Here is a 24,086-nt window from a genome sequence, read left to right as displayed (position 1 = left end):
TTTTTGTTTGTTTTTACAGGTTTTGTTTATATTTATTGATATTCCCCTTAACGTGTGAATTGTCAGGAATTACTATTTTAGGGCAAAATTAACCAAATTCACATCCCCCAAAATTGGTGCCCCAAGAAGCATGATGAGAGCGAGGTAAAGGTAGAGGGTCAGTGAAGTGATCGCATTATTGGCTCTGCTTAAAGGGGTGGACCTGTCTGGAAAAGGAATGGGTCCCCCCCGCAAATTTCTGGCACGTCAGCCTGTCCTGAATGCACAGTAAGCTGTAAATCAGACCAGCCCACTGAGGGCATGACATGCAGAGTGGACTGGGTCTTAGTGCCCTGAATGTAGCTCAAGTGTGTCCTCGCACTACACTTTTGGGTACAGTTTCTTGGTGTTCCCAAGGGACACCAGGGGACAATGTTGGGGCAGGACCTGAAAAATAAGGGCTGTCCTGCCAAAATTGGGATAGGTTGGAGGCAGGCATGCAGACTGTAAAAAAGCTGGCTTGGAGAATATCTGCCATTTCAGTATTTTGGCCTAACTTTTGAAATTTTATCGGATTCCAGTTGGAATTCTTGACATTCCACCCCTGAATGAATTATTAGTGACTTTGGATGGAATGAGAACATGCTTACGGTAAAATTCTGCAACTCTGAATATGCATTAAACTTGCCCCATTACACAGCTAAGATGCAGTTGGGTATTAAAATTCTATATATGTTTTGTAAATTAGAGGCAAAATGCTTTATATGCACCTGAAACTCTAAGCTTATTTTCATCACTGACTAAACTCCGTTTCAGTTTACAGTGTGGCAAGAAACTTACATTCATCATAATTTTCCATCCCATATATAATGAATAGCTGGGAAATTACTCTGATAAACTATTCAAAATAAAGCTATCCCCAAGGCTTTAAGAAGCTATTAGATTTACAAAGTGGCAAAAGCTATTTTGCATGTAAAATCACCATTAATTTCAAATGGAATTGCACATACACAAAAGATGTGGATGGGGCCGAGTAAAGGAACACAGATAAAACGAAATATGAAATTATCCCTATGGCTAAATGTCGATGCTTACTGCGTTGAAATCTCTTTTTAGCCTGCTGTCAGTTTGTTTTTACCACTTTGCAAACAGTTATCATAAGTGAGACAGTATATGCTTGTTGAAAATGTGTATACTTCTCTGTTTTTGTTTAAATTGTGAGTTTCGAGTCCTGAAGTAAAGCAATGGAAACAAGCCTCTAGCAATATTTGACTTCTGTTCAGTATAATAACTTGCGTTTAACTGTAACAGGAAATTATAGGGATGGTCCAGGAACAAACGCACAGTTGGTGTGATATAAAGGCTAGGTTACATTTTAACTTAGACGTTTTATATTTACATTGTTTAGATTAAAAAAAATAAAAAAATCTTTATTTAGATAAGGCAAGTACAATGCCATTTTTTTTTTCTTAAAATTGATACCAGCACCAGAGTATGACAATATACACAAGGCAAAAGATAAACCAAAAAAAGTGTTGTTCTTCTGCAACCATCACTTGCTAAGATAAGTAGTAGATACCACTTAAAAAATAATAGAACAAATCACCAGTAGGGTAATAATGTAAAAGCCGTAAAGAGTAACTATTGCACTCACAATGAGGAAATGGCATTTATGCGTATCTCTGCTGTAGGGGTACATACACTCAATGGTGTATTTTCTTCCACAGTGTGTGTTCCTTTAAAATAACATGGCAAACTGTATACCAATATAAGACATGAATTATATAAATGCATTCAAAGAAATTTAAAAAGAAAAATCATAGCACCACTTCCAAGGTATACAGGTTGGTGTATAAATGTATCTTAACGTAGTTAGTGGTTATTGATATCACAGGGACTTTTAATATAGTATTATTTATGGCTAATGATGCCTCAATGACACTGATGGATTGGATTAGACATTCGGCAGCAGTGAAGTTAAACTCTGTATGTGCAGTGTTTCTTAACGACACGCTACATATACAGGCATCGAGCACCATGACCACTTTAAAACACTTAAGTGGTGATGGTGCTTAAAAAAGTATTATATACCAAGTTGGACTACAACCCCAGAAGACCAGATTGTTATGACAATATAAACTTTTGTTGTTTCTTTACGAGCTAAGGAAAATGGCTGGTGAATGGCCTACATTGTAAAGACAGAACGCAGATGTCTGAGTTTGGAACAGAATTATTTTGACTTAAATGATTAACAGAAACAAAACTCACATGTAGGATACTGGATCAAATACAGGACTTTGATTTAGTCTATTTTACGATTTAAAGAGTAAAAGGTCTAATGTGGACAGGTAGCATTTCACTCGTAGCTAGCTCAATCAATGAATGAAACCCAATCTACAAGCATCTTTTAGCATTATGTGTGAGTCATTGAAGGTGATTACGGCTATCTGTGTTTCATGAATTCAGACAGATCATTTAACATGTAAAAACCCGCAAAAAAAACTCAATAAAAACTCAACAACAAATAACAGGATACATGTTTCCTAGCCAAAAACATTTATTTCTCTTATTTTATTTTTTTTGTGTGCAATATAACAGACCTTAAATAAAGTAAATCTGCTTTTACAGTACACAGATAATAAAGACAAAAGAAATGTGTTTTTTCATCTGAACAATACCATCGCAGGTCTTTATTGTGAAAAAAAAAAAGTGGGTGTACATGAATCAACCGTAAAAGAAAATGATACAAATAAAGAATATGGGTGTAGCTTTACAATCTTCACCCTCTTCTGACAAATCAAGTTGAATTCTCATATACTCAAAATAAAAAAATAAAAATCACATCTTTGTTTTCTCCATAATCAGAAACATAGGATTAGCGTATGGATTTAGAGTTCGCTATACATTTCACGATGGTCTGAAAACTGGCAAATAATTCCCAATATGAAAATCATTGATACTTATCGTTATTGATAATCTACCGGATGCCATCGTTCTCACACTGGATGTGAAGGACCTACACGTTGCTTAGTTAACCCGGGAATCTTTCACGTTTTTAGAATGTTTAGGTTTGCTAAGCATCACAGGAAATATAGCTCAACATAGCTGTAAGATGCCACAGTGGCCCATCTTTTCCTGTAAACATACAGTCAATAGTATGCAGCATTTTGACAATCTCCAAATTATTCTTCAAGGTAAAATATGTGAGTAGATAAAAAAAACCAAAAACAGTTTTTATAAATATATGTTTGTACATAGGCAATGCTTGTTTCATGGATTTCAAACGCAGACTAGCTTTCATATCACAGCCCCTTTCTAGTTTAATATGATGGCATTATCAGGTGAACATGATGGGTACATTTTAAAAGAAAGGTCTGCATAGGTGAGAATATTATGTATTGAACATTTTGCGTTCATTTAACTGTATTGCAAAGTATGCACATTCACTGGAATTTAAATTGCTATTGACACATAGTAGTAAACAACGAATAGAAAACTGAATTGCAAAACAGGCAAACCTATATATTCTGCTAGCTTTATTTCCTTATACTGTAACAGAATTTTGTCTTAATGGGATAAGAACTTTTATTATTAAATAGCCAAATGACTCCAAAAGTATGGACAGTAATGTATGCCTCCTCTAGATCTATACATTTAGAATCTCTTTATCTACATATTTCCTTCTACTCCGTAACATCTATGTTTTCCCCTCTAATCCTACATGGAGTATTGTCCCTAAATAGTTGGATTAGTTTCGCTCAATGTTATCAGACGATGCCAGCCATGCTGCAGAAAAGTGGAACCCCAGAGGAAAGGTCCCCCCAAAAATTGCAAGCTTCATAGCAAGAATTTATTTGGGGATAACTCTACCAAGAGTGAACATACATGACTGAGTTCCCGGTTATATAGATATACTGCACCATGATGTACTCATCTCTGTTTATTGGAAAGAGCCAATTCAAGACTCTGTATACATCCACACATCCTCCGGCAAGGATTGTTTGCCTAAACCAATAACATAGAGCGCGGCATTGCTCTGTTAAGTGTGCACAATTATTCCATTTATATCTAATTTTTGTATTTGCAATCTTACACTATGGTCTGTATGTTTACTTTTGTTTTTTTGATGTTGATCTGATTCCAAGCAAAGATGCTTGCTTACATCTTCACGCTGTCCAGTCAGTGCAAAACCCTTCCTTTGTGATTGGTCCTGTTGGTGTCTCTTTGGAAGAGGGACTGCTTGTTTCAAAGGCTTGCGGTTTTCTATTAAAATCCAGAAGCACTTGACCAATTTGGTTTTGCCTATAATTAAATACCTGTAAGCAATAATATCCTAATTTGTAGTACATAATTAAATAAAACGAAGCTTAACATTCTAAAGTTTTTTGAGTTAAAAAAAAGTTAAAAAATCCAATTTAGATTGTATAGTTTACGTGAAAAGAGAACGTACTAAGGATCCCTACATTGGTTCAATGAACATCAGTATGTGTTCCGCTATCAAACAGGAACACTTGGAGTGCTAAGTATGTCTGAAGGGAGACAGAGTCTTTATGGAAAATGAGCCCTTTATTACATTACAACGGCACTGCAATAAAGAGTTTAACAGAAACAATATATGACAGCCAGTCCTTTGGCAATATAAGTCTAACTCTCTAGAATTGTGCTAATCTGGAGATCCTGTCTGGAAAATAAGAGAGGCCTGTAAAATACAAACGGATTATAATTATATAATTACTTTCGAGCATAGACATTCTCAAAGTTCAGCAGGACAGGTACAAAAAAACAAACAAAAAAAATAAAAACAACTGCTTTATTGTCCTTAAAGTTCGGTGGCCAGGAAAAGTTTTATAATTTCACTTTGGTTATCTTTAAATTATATTCTTATAAACAGCATATCATTTACCTAAAGAAATCATTTTTCCCCCCCCCAGAGTAAATTAACTTCAGCTTTACATACTGACCTTAATCTAGCCCGTGTAATAAAATAATCAAATCGAATGTTTCTAATGCTTAAAAAAAACAAACAAAAACAGTACCATGAAGCCCATTTACTTAAAAACCACAAATATAGTAAAAGGAAACTGTAAATATATCTATTTTAATATCTGGGCACCTATAGGTAAATACAAACTACAGAGTGTGAAATATACTTTAAAAGTGGCACCATTTGGCGTTATACAATTAAACATTAACCCCGGGGTAGGATAGTGACAGGAGAGGTCAGTGGACAGGTTGCTGACATTCTGTATCTACTGATTTAGTAAGCAGGTGGCACTATCCCTTTGAGAGGTAGTTGCAAAACGATTACCACACACTGTAGATGATCTAAACGATCAAATAAGAGGTCATTTTGTTGCTCACTGGGCTAATGGTACCCTCTCTCTGTCCATGTAACCAAGAAACACTGCAATGCTGATCACATAATACATTGATCGTCAGAAGAAATAATTTGCCATTTTAGGTGACCCAATTCCCATCTCAGTGGAGACTAGTAAAGGAAACTGACTGCTGGATTTTGATTAGCTGGGGGTAGTGTTAGAACATTTGCAGTTATATTGTCTCCAGCTCTCTGACCAAAACCTTACATCAGCTTTCTGACTGACACCATCCAGCTCTTCTCGCCATCTGAAGCTGGTGGCTGTCGCTAAACATGATGGGTGTCATGCAGTGACCAGCAAGCTGGGAGCCATCACTAAACATGATAGGTGTAATGCAGTGACCAGCAAGCTGGGGGCTGTCACTAAACATGATGGCTGTCATGCAGTGACCAGCAAGGTGGGAGCCGTCACTAAACATGATGGGTGTCATCCAGTGACCAGCAAGGTGGGGGCTGTCATCCAGTGACCAGCAAGGTGGGGGCTGTCATGCAGTGATCAGCAAGCTGGGAGCCATCACTAAACATGATGGGTGTAATGCAGTAATCAGCAAGCTGGGAGCCGTCACTAAACATGATGGATGTCATGCAGTGACCAGCAAGGTGGGGGCTGTCGCTAAACATGAGGGGTGTCATGCAGTGATCAGCAAGCTGGGGGCTGGCATGCAGTGATCAGCAAGCTGGGAGCCATCACCAAACATGATGGGTGTCATGCAGTGATCAGCAAGCTGGGGGCTGGCATGCAGTGATCAGCAAGCTGGGGGCTGGCATGCAGTGATCAGCAAGCTGGGGGCTGGCATGCAGTGATCAGCAAGTTAGCGGAATAACCAGCATAAAACTAAAACTAAACATTTTAATTTCTTTAAGTTCCGAAAAAAAATAATTGTTTGAAGAGCCTCTAATAGACAAAATATGACCTTTATCGCATCTTGCAAATTGTAACGGAGAATTTAACAACCATTTACAAAAATAGGCGGAAGGTATTTCAGTCCATCGTTGAGACCACGCATCTCTTCTCTGGTTGCACTAAAAGGGTTAACGGGTCACTTGATATAGATTCTAGCTATGAGATAAATATGAACAACACACGGGTCAGGCTAGTCAAACTCTATCCAAAATGTTCTGAAATTCAGCAATACACATCTAACAAATAAAGGAGTCCAGCTTAAAGTGATACTCAAAGCACCATAACTACTACAGCTAATTGTACAAGTTATGGTGCCTAGAAACTGACAGTGACGTCTCATCACTTCATTTTCTGCAGTTTTCTTTATTTTTCTGTAAAAACTCCCCCCTCCCTGGCCTCTTCCATGATTCTGAAAAAAGCATAGCTCACAACAAAGTTCCTGAAAGTTTAGGAATCCACAGTGTGAGTAAATAGCCTTTATTACCTCAATACAAGTATTTTGATAATCAACCGGACAAGGTTAAATAAGGTTAAATAAGAGCGTTTGGGTTGGGGTTTAGGTGCTAGGGACAACTCAATTGCACCATAACTACCACAAATAGCTTTAGGGCTCTGATGCTTCGGAAGTCATTTTAACACTATTAGAATTTTCTTTCAATACAAACACCAGGACTTGTTTTACAATTACTTTTATCACAATCATGTTAAATTATTTTAACAATAAACAAAACTAATGTTATCTCAGTCCAACAACCTTTAAAAGTGTACCAATTAAACGGCAGGGCACTCCACGTCACATTCCTTAAAGGCCATTCCAGTATGGATCAAGTACTTGAGACTTTGATGAAGAAATTAGATATGTTTAAAATAATAATAAAAATAACAATAATTAGAACTGTAGCCAAATCTTCTCCGACAGAACATAAAACTGAGTGTCCTAAAACAACACTTAAAACTGCCTAATACGGAATATTTCCGTCGTGAGTTATGTCGCAGAAGATGCGTTTGGTGTCCAACCCATCTGATATGCTCGTTCCAATGTTCTCTTACAATCTTGGAGGACGGTGCTAAAAGTAATATGGGGATATTGCTGAACCAGCTGCTCCACGGTGGCTTCATTGACCTGTAATGACAAGATGAGAGCTTGAAGTGAGCAGTCAGTTCCTGGATTGTATAGAAGTTGCAATGTGTAACAATGTGTACTTATGGATGTAAAATAAAAACATAAACAGGCTGTTTTCATATCAATACTCGGTAGATAACCATAAGACAAGACATGAACAAATATGTATATCGTTCCAGTAGTTATTATAACCGTGTAACACCAAGCATTAATCATTTCATCCATAAAGGTTTAACCGTGAAGGAAGATCAGCCATAGTATCAAGATGTGAGGGTAGAATCAGGCTGTCTGCAGATATGACCCTTAACTATGGGGGCTGCAAGGGGGGGGGGGGGGGGTATAAAGCAGATGTGAAGCAACGCCTATGAAAAAGAGCTAACATGGGTTGTTTTTAAAAATTGTTTTTTCTGCCCTTTAACATCCAATCTACAGGGATTCATTTTTCTCCAAAAACACTACTTTAAATGATATCATGACTATAGTGGAAAAACTAAACTATTACTCATACACCCTTAATGAGGCCATAAACAGGGTAAATCACAGAAGTCAGAATTCTAAGTGAAAACTGTTCAGCCATGCTTCCAGTTCAACTACTTGATCTGTTTAAAGCGGCACTGTCACTGTCTGTGGTCTTTGCAGAATTTGCAAAGACCACCGGCAATGACATCACCGCAGTGGGTCTGGTGGGGGCAGGCAAAAGGTAAGTTCTTGTACTGGTTGGTCCGCATCAGCGACAGGAGCTGACATCACTGCTGTACTGTTGCGCATGACAAAAATACAGCATTGAGGTCTATGGAGAAGCCAGCGAGACCCTCCATAGATAAAGTGAATTTCCTGCAGCCAACACTGGTAATGGCTGGGAGACTGACACGTCTAGCTAGCAGATCTGCCCAGTGTCTAAAAGTCCCTACTTTGCCTCGGTATAAATCTCTTGACTGGGTTGAAAATTCTGTGAAATTCAAACACAGTCACTAGGAGTATTTCACAGAGTCTAACTTTGAGAAATACTAATTTGTTGGGGGAGGTGGTGTCATTTTAAAAAGTATCCGTCATTTTTTTCGGGAATTTACCCAAATGGACTAAATGAAGAAAATGCATATTAATTCCACCAGACTATAATGTCATAAACATAAAATTTTATTACTCTGTGTAGGATTTTGTCTTAAATTGTTTAGATCAGATTAAATAAAATCAGTTAAAGGAAAATAATATCGTCATATTTCAGATAGATAGCAGCACTAGGTTTACTTACAAACTTAAATTGCGGTCTGCTGGATCTTCTGAGGATGAAGACAAGTATTTTACAGTTTGGCAGAGAGCTATCACTAGATAGATAGATGCGCCGATAATACAGACTCGGAATACAGAATCACTCATACTTTTTATTACAGATAGAAAGTGTTTTCTTTAAGCATGAGGCTTTGGCAGCCATTAATGCACTATACAGAGATCACCATTGTGATCGTATGCCGTATTCAAGCTGTAAAAGGTGTAAACATGGTGGACATTAGTGATTAGAATGTACTTAATATTTTACTGGGTATCAAGAGAAGTTATTCACTATTGTTCATATTGCGAGGTGTTCAGATGGATTAAAAAATTGATAAACATTGTCATTTGCTGTGGATTCCAATGAGAGGGACACAGACTCAGTGGTGTGTCCCGGATTCATATTTAAAGGAGGGGGCACATAAGGGGCCAGGGACAAAAGTAGGGGAGCACGTTATAAAATGTGGTTTTGTGTGTGTGTGTGTGTGTGTATATATATATATATATATATATATATATATATATATACAGTGCCTTGCAAAAGTATTCACCCCCCCCTTCACTTTTTACTTATTTTGTTACATTACAGCCTTAAGTTCAATGTTTTATTAATCTGAATTGTATGTGATGGATCAGAACACAATAGTCTAAGTTGGTGAAGTGAAATGAGAAAAATATATACATAAAACTATTTGTTTAGAAATAGAAAACAGAAAATTGCCATGTGCATTCACCCCCTTTGCTACGACAGCTGAGGAAGCCTTCACGGCGAAACGCGTCCTGGGAACACTGTGAGAAACAAGACTTTGGAACACAGGACTTTTTATGCCTATATAGTGTTATTTTATATATATTTTTTATTGCATATAGTAAAATAAAGTTTACATCCTTTTATAATCACTATTGGCATTTTCCTTCTATTTACAAAGGAGTGTGGTCCTTAATCCACATATGCTTTTGGATCAGAGCCGATGTGGAAGGCTCTGGGTTTGTAAGTACCCTATTTCCCTTATTCTAGAATATATATAAAACTTACGTTATTGCACCAGAGGTGTTTTCCCTTATCCATTCCAGAATACGAGAGAGGAACTCATATTAAAGAAGGGATAAGGGTCGCCTTCACGGACCCTGAAAGCGCTTCTATTGAGCTATACCCTTTTAGCTCCTAAAAGTGTGAGTGGGAAATTTGTTTTTTCCTATATATATCTACCTCTGTATTACAGTTTGCACTATGTTTTGGTTTTCTTGCTTATGTCTTTAGGAAACCACTTAAGAACCATTGTGATTTTAAATAGACCACGCAGGTATCTTTTTATTATATTTCTGCTCTCCATTGCACGGAATATATTCTACACTCTGGTTACCCATTTATATAGCGCTTACCCTTCACACTGGCTATACTTTGTTGTTGAAACATAAGATCTAGGTGATACAGCAGCTGAACATTAATGGGATTTTTACATTGTTATATTAAATTTTGTTTGAATATTAGCGCTGGTACTTTCCCCGTTTTCTAGATGTATTCAAACTAATTCACTACGCATTCAGCAAACATTCAAAAAATGTATTTTTCAAGGTAATGCTAGACCCCCGCACAGTATGCTAGACCCCGCATACTGACTGCCTGACAGTGGTCTACGATACCATATTAAAATAGGAAAATTTAAATGCATCTTTTTTAATCTATATATGTTCAGCAATTTTAACTTGACAATTAATTAAAATAGCCATTTGATAGCACGCAACATGATGGCCACTTGGCATAAATTAAATAAATAATTGGTGTCAAATACTGATAAATATTGAATCAGAATAAACAATTCAGAACTCAGAGAGGAGCGGACTATGTTGTATCCCATCACAATTTACAAGCCATGGAAATGTTTGATTGCATACAATGTTCTTTAAGAGTGTGAATACATTAGCTGTAGGTGGTATAGTAACATTTAGAATGTGTCAATTGTTGTTATTTCTCATGTTACACCATGTTGGGCAATCTGCCAATTAGGGGGAGCATTTATGTATTTAAAGAAGAAATAGAGAATTCCATTGAAAGTTGCGGCTAAGCATTATTTTCCCTTTTACCTGCCCTATTTCTAAGCTAACTATAGTTTTCTTTCCACCTGATATGATATTACTAAAGACAATGGGTCAACCTTTTCTACTTCACATTTATTCTGACACCTGCTCGGGGGGTCCCACAGTACAGTTTAGTGGCCAGGACATTCCTGGGTGATCCCAGTCATTCTCTGTACTGACCCTACCACTGTGTGTAGCACTTACTGTGACTTGTGGAATTGCCTGAATGTATTTGGCTTAGAAAAGGCTCCGGTTTAATTTTTCCTAATCTCTAGAATTTCTGACCTAACAAAATAATGTGTCCTGACTTTGTATTCGGACTCATATTTTTAATTATTATGTTTTTTATTGGTTTTTCAAGCTTGATATAGTATTCTGACAAATATGTCTGATCGAAAATACTTTGTCTCTTCGGAGGTATTTCATTCATTCCGGCCATTTTACTATAAACAGTTCTTATTGAGGTTATTGGTGAGTTGTTTGCATAGAAAAGAAACATTACAGTTTAATTCCATGATGATGAACCGGATTATATAAGAAACTGAAAAGCCTTCTTTTAACATTAATACCATGCCCAAGAGCTCCCAATCGATAGTAATAAAATGATGATATAATACTAGCAGTTCAGACTATATCTGTCTCACCATTTTCTGCTTCTTGGCCTGGTTCCCCTCTTGAGTTAGGGCTTCATAACATATCCATTTAGTTGTGAATTGCGCATATTACCTTTTGCATCACACACTAGTCACTCCACTGCCTCTATATTTTCACTAAAATCAAATTTAAAAACTACTAATCTTGACATAGAGGGTTTTACATGCTGCCCCTCTATATGTTCCACTGCTATAACTGTATTCCCTACACTCATTACCACCACCAATGTTCCCTCTCATTTTCACTAATTGGCGTGCACAGAAATATTTTGATGTGCAAATTGTTTTTCGTGTTACTTGTGCAAATGTAAACCTGAAATTATTTCGAGATAATTTTTTCACGCCCTCTCACTCATGGCTAATGAAATATTTTTTTTTTATACAATTTATGTAGGGGAATCAGACAAAGTGAAAACAGATTCCCCTAAACACTCTCCCATGCTAATCTCTTTATGGAGTATTGAGAGGAACATAAGATATGGAACAGCAACCCACGAACGAAGCAGCTGGCCTTCAATTGCTGTTTCGCAGATTACATCTTCATAATTTGGAGAATAGAACTAGAATGAATTCTTAAAAGTTTGTCCATGATACTCAAATAGATCTAACTCTTACACAGATAATGTGGAAAAGCTAGATAGAGTTGCTTACATTAATAGGATAGGATCCCCTAGTCATCATTAAAACATATTTAAAGAAAGCTGAAAGTTGACCATTATCTACAACGAATTGGCCAATTTGTAAGGATCAAAAGGAATTGCACATGACCGGTGGATTATGAGAGGAAAGCTTACTCATTGATAAGTAGGTTTTTGGATAAAGATTATGACCCTTTAATCATCAGAAAGCCAATGTGAAAGCTAAAAATACATCAAGAGTAGACCATTAATAAACCAGGGAATATACATTGTATATAATAAACCAGAACTAGGCTATGAAGGGTTTCATCCTAACTACCATTGGCATATTCTTGAAACATTGGATGATTTAACTTGCGCTCCAAAAAACACAAAATAAACTGGCATTTAAAATCAGTAGCAACGACTTGGATAAGGATATAGGCCCAGTTTTTGTCACGGAAATGTAATGAATGTATGATGAGATAATATATCATTTGAGCACGAATTGGAATATAAGATCCAGGGTTATATTCATAAAAGCTCCAAACCTGAAAAATATCTTTGCTCCTGCTAAATTACAATATAGGGATTCCCTTACTATAGGAAAATGGGAAAAGACCCACTGCATTACGCCATAGAATTTAAATCAAAGGCTATCAATTATTTATTGTAAAAATCACATTACTTGTAATACTACCCTTGCAGAATATTTAATAACCTGTGAATGTGGGCACCAATATGCAGGGCAGATGGGCCGTACCCGAAAAGTTAGATCTAAAAAACATTGTAGCTTTACTATGTAGGACAAAGAGGTTACCTCTATAACCTGACACTATGCATTTTTCGATAATTCTCATAATTCTAAGCCCTGACTGAGATAGGCACTGAACATATGACATCCCATAATCCAGATACCGATAGATACAGGGTTATATTTGCAGCAGAAACCAAATGGATCTTCAGTTTGGACATTATGTACAAACAAATCGAAATGAAGGGTTAGACACACAAGTTTTGTAAAGTCTAGCATATAGGTAAATGGCAACAACATAAGGTGTTCATGTGATATTTCTTGATTGTTTCAATAACCTAGTCGTGCCTATTAATACATTGTGGCAGCATTAAACAACATTTCTTTTAAACTTTTGTTTTATTTGTAAGACCGTTTAGACAACGATTCACTTTAATTCCATATCCATTACATTTTAGGTTTATCATCATTTTAAAAAGTATTAGTGTGTGCGCTCATATTGATAAAATGGGAACCTATAATATAGAATATATAATGATAATATTTAATGTATATACAGACAGACACAAGTAATTGATAAAATATAACTCTGAATAATAAATATTAATTTAATAATAAACACTTTATAAGTACCATTTATAGTGTTTTTATTATTATTGAGAGTTCTATTTGACCAATTACTGGTGTCTGTGTGTATATACATTAAATATTATCATTATATATTATAGGTTCACATGTTACCAATAGGAGCGCACACACTTCTTTCAAGTCGCTCTCCTATGTGTGTAGCTGCCCACATTGATTTGGTATTTTATATGATTCTGTGGTAGGTCATCCCCCCATTTTAGTTCTGTATTTATTATAATTTTAAAGAGTAGTCTGTAGCCAAACATTACCCCAAATAATATTTTGATGTATCGGTTATATTATACAGGTTTATACATTTTCAGGGTCCTAGTGACTGTTTTTCGAAGTGCTAATTTTAGGGTCAATGGGCTATTTGCTATCCCTGGAAACCTAGTTTTGGGTTGCCTTTAGAAGAAGCCCCATTCACTGCATCCATATTGCTGGCTTGGCAAAGTCCTTGACTGAGACAAAACACTTTGGCATCACTACTATTAGTTTGCATGGGTTATACAAAATATGTTTGCACTTTATTAATAAGCATTTAGAATTACCCCATGGTGATCGGCAGTGTCACATTCAGAAATATTGACTGACACCACAGTCGCAATTTCTCGGTTATTGCCACAATAATATACAGCTAAACAAAACGTGTTATTTATTCACACATTGCTGCATTCAGTCCATCTCATTATCTCTTTTAATTGCCCTTTCCATGTAGAAACCATTTAATGTTTTACGTTCCAATTGTTAACAGAAGCAAAAAACTTTTTGTAAAACTTTATTCTATGTGTAAATGCCAACTAAATACCAATGCAATCAATGATGCAAACCAATAATATTTAATAAGTACGCACTATAGATACCAGTGTTTCTAATTAAACTAGACTAGTTAAAAACTAAACGGTATTCTTCTTCTCCTGTAATCACTGATAGTAGGAGGTTATTTTTATTTTAATTTTTTTTTACCGGTTTAACATTTATAACATGTCAGGATATAATGATACATATAATCTCATGTTCAATGCATTGGATTAATAACGCTATGCAGAACGAAGTCATTGGGAAATACTAGATTTCCTAAAGCAGTTTTTAGAATGGACACAATGGCATACAGACGTTGTAATTTCACAGACGTTCAAAGCACAGATATTACAAGGCTGACATTTCACATTTATCATGGAAAAAAAACAAAATGGCATTTATTTTAGGCATTGAACACTTCCCTCTTCCACCGTGCTGGTAACGATGTGGAGTGTTAAAAAAAAAAAAACAGTGTTGTAACAATAGCAGTTTGATGAGAAATGAATTCATTTTAGTTTCATCATTTGGATCAATAACTCTGCCAGTGCTGTGTCCCGTTGCCTGAAGGCACTTGGATAATCAATGGAATCAAACAGAGGAGGCCTTCACCCTGCTCTGAATCTTCTCTGATCTTTTCTGGGAGAACTCTAGACGCTTGTGAAATTCTAATTCGTGTCAACTTCATATCAAAGAAATTCCACGGAGGTTTGGTCATAAAGAATATCATAGTAATAACGATCTGAGATCTATTTTTGCTATATGTTTTTATATAATTTCCTTCTTGCGTGCTCTCAAGTCCACAATGACTTGAAGCTCCTTGGAAGTATAACACATTGAGCCAATATGTCTTTCATACTCTTGAGAATGCCTCAAAAGGGATATTAAAAAAAAAATGAGAAGAAGAAAGGGAAGAAAAACAAAGATGACATCCATCTACCGACATACAGTAACTTTAGTCTGATTAGAAAATAAATTGAAGAAAAACATGAAATGACTATGTACCGTATTTATTGTAGATTGTGACTGTCACGGAATGTTACTGGAAAATTCTGAAACACATTCCACATTTGTTGCACTATTTACAACACAAGATGAAATAGAATGATAGCCACTAGACATATCTGAAGAATATCTCTTCCAAAAATTCAAAAGAACAACTGACACTTTATTACAGGAGGTGGGACCAACGGGCAGGGCTATTCAAGGACTGTTAAGGCGACTCCATGACCTTCAGTTATTTATAGAACTGAAATGTAATTCAGAACACATCTTATTTATTGTAGTTACAAGATACATTATTCTGAGTTTTGCTTAAAGTGTGTTAAACTGTGCAACTCTGTTATACACTGAGATACACTAAACTATAGAAAATCTAGAAAGAAAGAATTGGCACTAGGATAGACGAAAAGAATAAAGGAAGTCAGGCCCAAAGAATGATGCTTAGGAGGTATGGTTAATCACTGATAATTTCAATCTATGCACCAAATACTAAATACTAAATACATCGTTTTACGGCAACAGTTGTATAACTGTGTTCCAACCTTCAGAACTAATCAGGGAGGTCTGCCCAGGGACAATGCTTTTTCATACAGCAATAATGGTCCTTATGCAGCCATATAAGTGCTTGAATAAAATCTTTCCTTTACTGTAAAAAAGACAAAAACAAAAAACAAAAATGTCTTTTATAAAACAAACAAACAGAAAAAACAATCAACTCAAACTAGGTGCTACTACAAGCATTGGAAGCCGTGCATGGTCAGAATTAAAGGTCAGGTGGGCACATAATTCTCTTCCAATCCCCCCCCCCCCCCCCTCACACAAAAAAAAAAAAACAAAACTAAAAAGGAGAAGGCACACAAATATTGAAAAAAAAAATTGATATGGAACAACTGCATCTGCCTATATGTGCATATTCCTCCGTGAAATATATTGTGTTTGAATCTGAGCATAGTGAGTGTATGCAGCTGTGTAAATGTGTGTAGGGTTAAAGATAATGTTAGATGTGGTTAGGGTAAAGGGATCTTAAAGGAATTAAAGCCGTTTTCCTGGCACTATAGGGTTAATAGGCTCCCCTTCAGCCACTTACCTGAATCCAGCGCCGATGTCCCTCGGCGCTAGGCCAGGCTCTGCCCAATCTCCTCCCCCACCGACATCAGCCAGCGGGGGAGACCTAACGCGCATGAGCGCGCATTAGACCTCCGCATAGGAAAGCATTATTCAATGCAATTTTCCTATAGGGAAAATCTGACACTGGAGGTCCGTTAGGATGTCCAGCGTCAGATAACGAACCAAAAGTCCGATAGGATTCTGAAAGCGCCCCCAGTGACTGACTGTTTGACGGCCACAGAGGGCAGACTTAGAGCTGCAATGTAAACATTCTCTGGAACTGCAATGTTTAACATTGCAGCACTAAGGGAAATAGGTACACTGCACCAAGACTACTTCAATGAGCTGAAGGGGTCTGGGTGCCTACAGTGTCCGTTTAAGATTTGAAAGGGGGTTAATGTCAGATGTAGAGTACATAGGGAGTTCAGTGTTAAGAGGATTAAAAACTTGGGACAAGGTTATAGTTGTGATAAAAGGGGCATATAGAAGGTTTCAATGTAGGGTTAGAGTTGAGTCAAATTTAGTATTGGGGTGCATGGGGTGTTTAGTTACGAATAGCTGACTCCCTGTCTTCACTCCCTGGTACTTCCTGTATGAGAGGGTGTTAATGGTCAGATGGGAAGTGACCACTTCCACTTCCTGTCCTGACACACACACAGACCCTGGAGGTATTACACCCACTATAACTGTTCCTAAAGCTCTGCTATCAAGCATAGGAGGTTGCATGGATTACAGAGGACACTGGCCAAGGATACTGGTACTTCAAACATCAACACACTCCAAAAAGGCCCATTATACATCATAGGTGCTGAAAATAGTCGCCGTACAGGACAGGATTTTTTTTTTGTGTGCGCATAAGTTACTGGTTCTAAAATCAGCTGCCTGATATAAAAAATAGCACTAGTACAGTAATACAAAGAATTAAGGGAGGATCTTCTCCAAGTGGTAGAAGGGGTGGGTTGAGCAGAGGTGCCGCTCTGTTCCCCTCCCCCATAACACAGGTAGTGCAGGATTGCACTGAATATCGGACATTGCAGCACATTCTGGTTTCTGGTTATTTTCTTAGATGATATCCCGGCTCGCATAGTTGACATGGTTTGAAAAGACAGGCAGGAAAATGTCTCCAAGGCAAGAGCCTTAGGCTAGGGGTCATAGAGTTTTGCTCTGTTATCAAAATCCAGGTTTCTGAAAGCCCCTTGACACCACAAAACAAACCTAGAAAATCTATTTTATAAAGTGCTTCTTTATGATAAAAAACAAAAATGGTACAGTAATGTAAGAAGAAAGAAATTCTATACTGTTGCTTTAAGATTTGTTTTTCTTTTAACTGTGTTTATTTATAAAAGTATTAAGTATTAGAAATACAGTTTTGTTCTCCGTGTTTCCATGGAGCCTTAGTTACTAGTAATAACACATAGCACTAGGCCTACACAACAGGAAAACAGAGAGCAGACAGAAATCTCCCAGTTTCACACAATGAAAAGTGTGTGTATATATATATAAAGAAATATTACACTTTTGACAAATCAATCAAATAAAATAAAAAATCTAACATTATTAAAAAGCTGTAATTTCCAGTAAATATCCTCAAAGCTCAGAGCATTAATACAACTGTCGGTTTAAATTAAAACGTTGTGATGTGAAGGATACTTTAGTATTTGATTAAATCAAGAAAATATGAAACTGTCTCACTACATGAAAACGCTGGTTCACAGGTAGAATACTGCAAGCTAGGGGTTACAGCTCTACTGAAGTTGCTATTTTCTGGGAATTGCTAGAAAATGATTTTTGCCCTATGTGAAAGTTCCGGCTACATCAAAGTATCTCTACGTATCTCATTGCACATACTGGAAAGTCTCCTTCTAAGGAAGACTCGCAGGCTCTCTTTCGCCATCAATCATCTAATAGTCATTGGCACTCAAGACGACAGATTTTATTCTCCGAATTATTGTTACTGGCTGGGAGGTCCGAGTCCAGCTCAGCTTGATTTCATACACCTTCCTGGATGTACGGAGCTGTTATGCATAGACAGCAGAAAGCTGCTCATCTCATTCTGCGATCTGAATCCCATCTGAAAAGCAGATTCCCTACAGCTCTCTTCTGCCATTACTTCGTGCCCGTATAGCTATTGATCCCACATTTCAGAATGTCCCATAGCATGTTTTAGGAATATTTTCCTGTCTGCTATAAAAAAATAAATAATAATAATCTACTTTATTAACACAACATCTTTACATAAAACCTTTCTATAAAATGTTTTTTTCAGTGCTTCAGTTTAAGATAATTAAACCACTTATTATTTATATTTAGTTTATTTCAAGCTGTTCAGTTCCTCTGCTGCAACAAAAATAACGAGGAATGTCACGATTTTGGCAGCAGCAGAGGTGCTTTTCTTTAACGTAAAGGACATCTAAGGGGAGGTATATTAAAAAGACATATATGATGCCTGGTGTTCAGATTCATGTGGATACCTCTCTTCACATTCTAGAACAGTAACTATTGCATTTTACACACTTATTGTAAGACCATGTGATTATGAGCCAACATTTTTTTTAACTTGTACATGAGAACTCTAACAACAACTTCCTGTGCTGTCAACAGTTATGTACCTAGGACAGCCGAGGGTTGGGCGTTGGGTTGGCATGGCAATATATAAACGAGATGGCCCAGCAATAAATTGCCAACGTTACAGTTCATGTTAATTTTTCGTACACTCCACCTGCCACTAGCATTTTACTTGTTACTGGCCAATTTGATTTGTTAACAGTAAACTGCCTGCTTATATTAGTTTCCGGTTTTATTTTATTGGCCTTACATATAAAAAAACATCACTGTCACTTTAGAATCTTTATAAAACAAACCATAACATATAATTATGTAATTTTGCTGATGTTTCCACACAATCAGAAGATACAGAAAATATAGATAAGACCAAGCATGGGCCTACATTGTCTCACGTAGGCTGTGAAAATAGCAGAAGATGACAAATTTAAGACTATCGACTCATTTTTGGTTGCTTTGCCATCACCTTTCAGTAGTAACAAGTGAAGGATGATGGGAACCGACATAGTCCTGTGGCACATGCAAGAAGACCTGTATTACAGAGAAGGAACATGAGGTGAATAGACCTCCTCCAACCCTGTGGTGTGCTAATCAAACCCTACTTTGTCTCCTAATTAAGTAGCTATGTGGGTTTTCTGTGGATTTGTGTAAGCCATTCATGTTTTGTTTTTTTCTATATATCATTTTTATTAGAGAATGTTATCAATTCATGTTTTTAAAGGGAACAATAATGGCTATCTATTCATACACTAGGTTATCATTGGAGGAAACAAGATGAGTATTTTTCACATTGTTATGTTTGTGAGTAAACTTTAGATTTTCTATGAGTGCACAACCTAACTTAAAAACCTAACTTGCTTTGTGAGGTTTGTGCAAAACACGCAGAGACCTCTACAGAGACAGGTCCAAAATGATACTACAAACACACAAACCCAATTCAAAATAACAAACAAATCTCACATCTTTACTCTACAGCGCACGGGCAAAGCTGAATGTCTGAGGGCTGAGAGTAAGCCTGTGAGATACAAACACCTCTGGTAAAATCTACCTATATGAAGAGATCTGCCTGCCTTATTTGTGAAGGGACCTAAAGGGTTACATCTGAGACAGCTGTTGATCAGTCAAAATGTTTTGACAGCCCCAGAGATCAGACAGTTTCTTCCTGTAGCTTCCAGGAAGTAGATGTGTTTTTATGTCTATATTTTTACTGATATCTATAATCTATAATATGTATAACTTACTATCCAATTAGTCAGATGCACATGAATTACCCTATTCCAAAAATGAAATTGGGCTATTTTCATGAATTCTGAAGTACCAACAAATTTTGTAACGCTGCACAATTAGGGTTTAGCAATTACAATCTGAAAGAGAAATAGATAGACAACAATCTGTGTTTACAAACCGACATCGAGAAGATTGTATAATTTGCAACGACTCTCGCTGCATATTGCTACACCTTGGCAGAGTTAATGAAAGAGAATAAATCATATATTCAGAGTAGCAGAGAATGATTTGAATATTGAATAAATAGGGGCCTGGAAATTAAAATGCATTCATGATAACACGGAATAATTTGTATGGAAATAAATGTTAATTCCGGAACAGCTATTTAATAAATAGAAAATTTACTTTATATAATAAGGGATGCCCTTCCATGCTGATTTTAAATGATATCAGTTTATACTACCTTTTAACTTACTGAGTACAGAGCTAGCAAAGTGGGTGGATGTGCTGGAATTGGGAAACTGGATAAAATAAGAAATCAGGTGGGTCAGCAAGTGGATTTGCCGGGTTGTAGTTGGGGCTGGATTGTGAAAAGCCCCAGGTTTAATTTTAGCTCCATTTCATTGTTAGCCTCAAATCTCATGTAAAACTGATTGAGAAAGAACACCTCAAATTCCATCATTTGAAACAGTGCTAGTTTATTTAACCATATTTGAAGTTAATTATACAGTCTGTGGAGTACTGCTGTGGGTGCAGAATTTAATGCAAAGGGATGAAGGTTCAAAAAAATAAAATACAAAAAATACTATAGTGTTCCTAAAGCTATGGTGTCCCTGTCCCTAGTTAAATAAAGGTTTTACACAACTTTTTCCAGAAAGTATACTCCCTGCTGCTCACCTCTCATCCTCCCGCAACATCATTGATGAGGCTTGAACTCCAGTGAGGGTCCAATCCTCAACGAGGAGCATCGGGGACCTAAAATGCATGTGTGCATTCAAAGCTTCTGATGTTGAACCATTGAGTCAAATGCTTTGCTATGAGTTTCCATGTTAAGTGAGTTTTACTCAGGCATTGCAGCAAAAGCACTTCTAGTGGCTGACAGTATAAAAGCCGTTAAAGGCGTATTTAATCCTTTAAGGAAAATATTGTACTTTATGCAAAATGGCAATGGTCTACCTTGAAGCTTTAAAATGACACGACCACTGCACCCAGACCACATTATGAGACGAAGTGGCCTGGGTGGCTTTCGTGGTCCTTTCATACAGCAGGTGTGGTGGTTTATAAATACAGGCTCATGTAATACTCTTAATTCAGTTAAAGGTTAAGTGTGATTTATTTATTACATTAGGGCAGTGGTACCCAAACCAGTCCTCAAATCCAGGATTTAGGGATTACCCAGTTGTGTTTTTAAAAAGAAAAAAAAAAAAGAACCAACAGTGTAATCCCTAAATCCTGCACTAGTAGAGGGTACTTGATGACTGGGTTGTGAATCCCTGCATTAGGGTTTAGAGCTTTAGAGCCTAGTGTTGGGCTGGTTTTATGATGAGCTTTAGTCAATGTATATGGGACGAGCCATAACATTCACTGAAGTATGTTGTAGGACCCTTTTTGCCACATAACTCCCATGATCATAAGGCTGACAATACAAACCAATCAAGAACTAGCTTTATCAGTAACGGGATACTCTGATTGGAATCAGGGGTGAAAGAGAACTGTAACCAGAAATCAGACAATATTTCAAGATGGAAAAGATCCTGTAGACTGAGGATAACTTCCAAAATGAGTATCTGGACAGGGAAGCAATAATGGCATTGGCAAAATCTATGAACTCAGAGACCCTTTATTTTAATAAATAACATGACTACAAGGAATACTAAACGAAGCAGGAGAGAACCTACCAGATCCTAGGAGTCTGCCGATGAAAACCATAAAATTAAAGCGGTCTTTCAATGAAAGAAAGGATGCCACCACGTGTAGTTGTACAGTATATTTGTGAATCAACATATCTAAAAGCACATTATTGGTATCCACATTATTGGAATTAAATAGAATTGTTTTTGACATGATTATTTAATTTACTTATTTTACAGTCCCATATTCCTGATTTAATTGCAAAAAGGCCTAGTTTCTTGGAGTGAAAATGGGAAATTCTGGAAGGCGGAGCCAAGCAGCAGAGCAGAGAAGTCGCATGGCGCTGGAGCTCCGGCGATTACAGCCTAATATCACCTTACTATCCTTGTCAAACCCATCCAAACGAGCTGCAAAACGGGAGACAGGAGAGCCACTATGGGACGTAAGTCCAAAAAACAGAAACAAGATCAGCCGAATTGAAACCTCGACATCGGAGCTATGTGGAAGCAAGCCCACGGAGCTACTAGGCCCAAGATGGCCGACCACGCGGAGACATACTCCGAGATGTCGGATGACTACTCCCTGGGGGACGACACACCCGACACAAGCGTGTCCACAATGCCCGCACCCAGGCCTGTGAACCCCGATGCCGCACCGGTAACGACAGTTAGTCAATCTTTATTTTACGTTTTTCAAAAACAAACCAGACATAAAGTAAGGTTCAAGGAATACGTTTTACACAAACATCGATAACATAGTTAAGGATACACACTCGTCTCCCGATAGGGTCTATTCCAGTATATGGTACAATTGTGTGGGGTAACCCCATTCGCTACTACATCGTCCTTACATTTAGCGGTGTAAGACCCAAATTCACATGGTTAGTATATTTCACAAGCATGACAGCATAACCAAGTGAGTTAACAGAAGTGTCGAGTGGTAGTGTCAGCTTGGGACTATGGACAGCAGCGTTGGTGTCTCTCTGAGTTACCCATTCATTTGTCTTCCCATCTGTCGTCCCTGAGCTACTCCCTTCTGTCCTCCGTCTATATTGATTTCCTATGCTGAAGGGGGATAGTTGTCAGTCCGTAACTGATGTAACCTCATTGTGCTTGCTAAGTGCACCTTTGGGTAGCAAGCATTAGTCAGCAGAGTGTGGGGGGGAAGTGGGGCTTGCCGGTATGAAGGCTTGGTGGGGTGCAGTCAAAGCATCTTTCGCTATCACAGTTCCTGCCCTGCCAAGCATTAGAGCTGATCCATCTGTGGTACGCTTATTGGGTGGTCAGTGTGTGCTTGTGTTCAGATCTTGGGCAGTCTATCTCCTCTCATCGTTGGTGACTTTTGGCGATCAAGGGATTATCGGGCCCTCAGCTTGCCCCCAGTGTAGCATTAGTACGTGTGTTCCGTTTGGGTTCACAGTCACCTTTCCCCCCTTCGTTGCCAGTGGTGTGGACTGTAGGGTCTGAGCTTGCTAGCCGTCTGTGGGATGCGTCAGTCTTGGCGGCTTGGGTAGTCGGTGGTGGTCAGCAGTCAGTCTGTAACTTGTAAGGGTCTAGGATTCCTTATGCCTCTCTGCAAGTGCCAAGGGCCCTCGTGTCCCTTGTACAGATAGCCTCTAGTCCCTGTTGTCCTCTATCAATTGTTCTCCCCGAGTCATGGTGTTTGTCCATGGTTTGGAGCTTATCTGTAGGGCCTAAGTGCGGCCCAGCCCTAACTTTTGCAAGGTGACATATAAGAGGCGAAAGCCTCGACTTAGTATGTCTTAAGCCTGTACGTAGCTCCTGGGAGCGGTGTGTTCAGGGGGAGAGGAGAGGGGAGGGGACGGGGTGGGCAGGGTGGGAGGGTGGTGGTGTGGCAGAGAGGGGGGAGGGGAGGGAGGGGAAGGCACGTTCGCCAACTAGGCCGGGGCCCCCCGCATTCCTCCGGACCGCCCAGCCGGGCACCCCTCCGGGGCCCGAAGAGGCTCCCCAAGGTTTGACCCTCCGGAACGTTCCCTGTTTCGAGCTCACTTCAGGGGTCTGTGATGGTATTTAGTTTGGTCTATTCGATATATACGTTATCCAGGGCATCCAAACATGCATGTATCTTTCTGTGGTGCCATTGAGAGCGGCGGTTAGCTGTTCCATCGCATGTATTTCTTCGACCCTGTCCATCCAG

General features: G+C 38.0%; 1 protein-coding gene across 3 annotated transcripts in view; it reads right to left on the bottom strand.

The window, feature by feature from the left end:
- Window positions 1-3,678: 3,678 nt before the first annotated feature.
- FBXL17 (F-box and leucine rich repeat protein 17) overlaps window positions 3,679-24,086 on the bottom strand; it is a 532,799-nt gene continuing 512,391 nt past the window's right edge. Inside the window, exons 9-10 of one of the 3 annotated variants that reach the window (XR_010090864.1) lie at window positions 5,976-7,383; window positions 3,679-5,908 (exon numbers count right to left, since the gene is read on the bottom strand). Coding sequence is in view for 1 of the 3 variants with exons in the window: in XM_063453643.1 (XP_063309713.1) it covers window positions 7,246-7,383 (138 nt within the window). In the remaining 2 variants the exon portion in view is untranslated. Of the gene's footprint in view, window positions 7,384-24,086 lie in introns of all 3 variants that reach the window. The other 2 variants (XR_010090865.1, XM_063453643.1) reach the window with 2 other exon arrangements.

The sequence above is a fragment of the Pelobates fuscus genome, chromosome 5 (genome assembly GCF_036172605.1).
Source record: "Pelobates fuscus isolate aPelFus1 chromosome 5, aPelFus1.pri, whole genome shotgun sequence".
NCBI lineage: Eukaryota > Metazoa > Chordata > Amphibia > Anura > Pelobatidae > Pelobates > Pelobates fuscus.
This window is presented reverse-complemented; position numbering and strand designations above follow the sequence as displayed.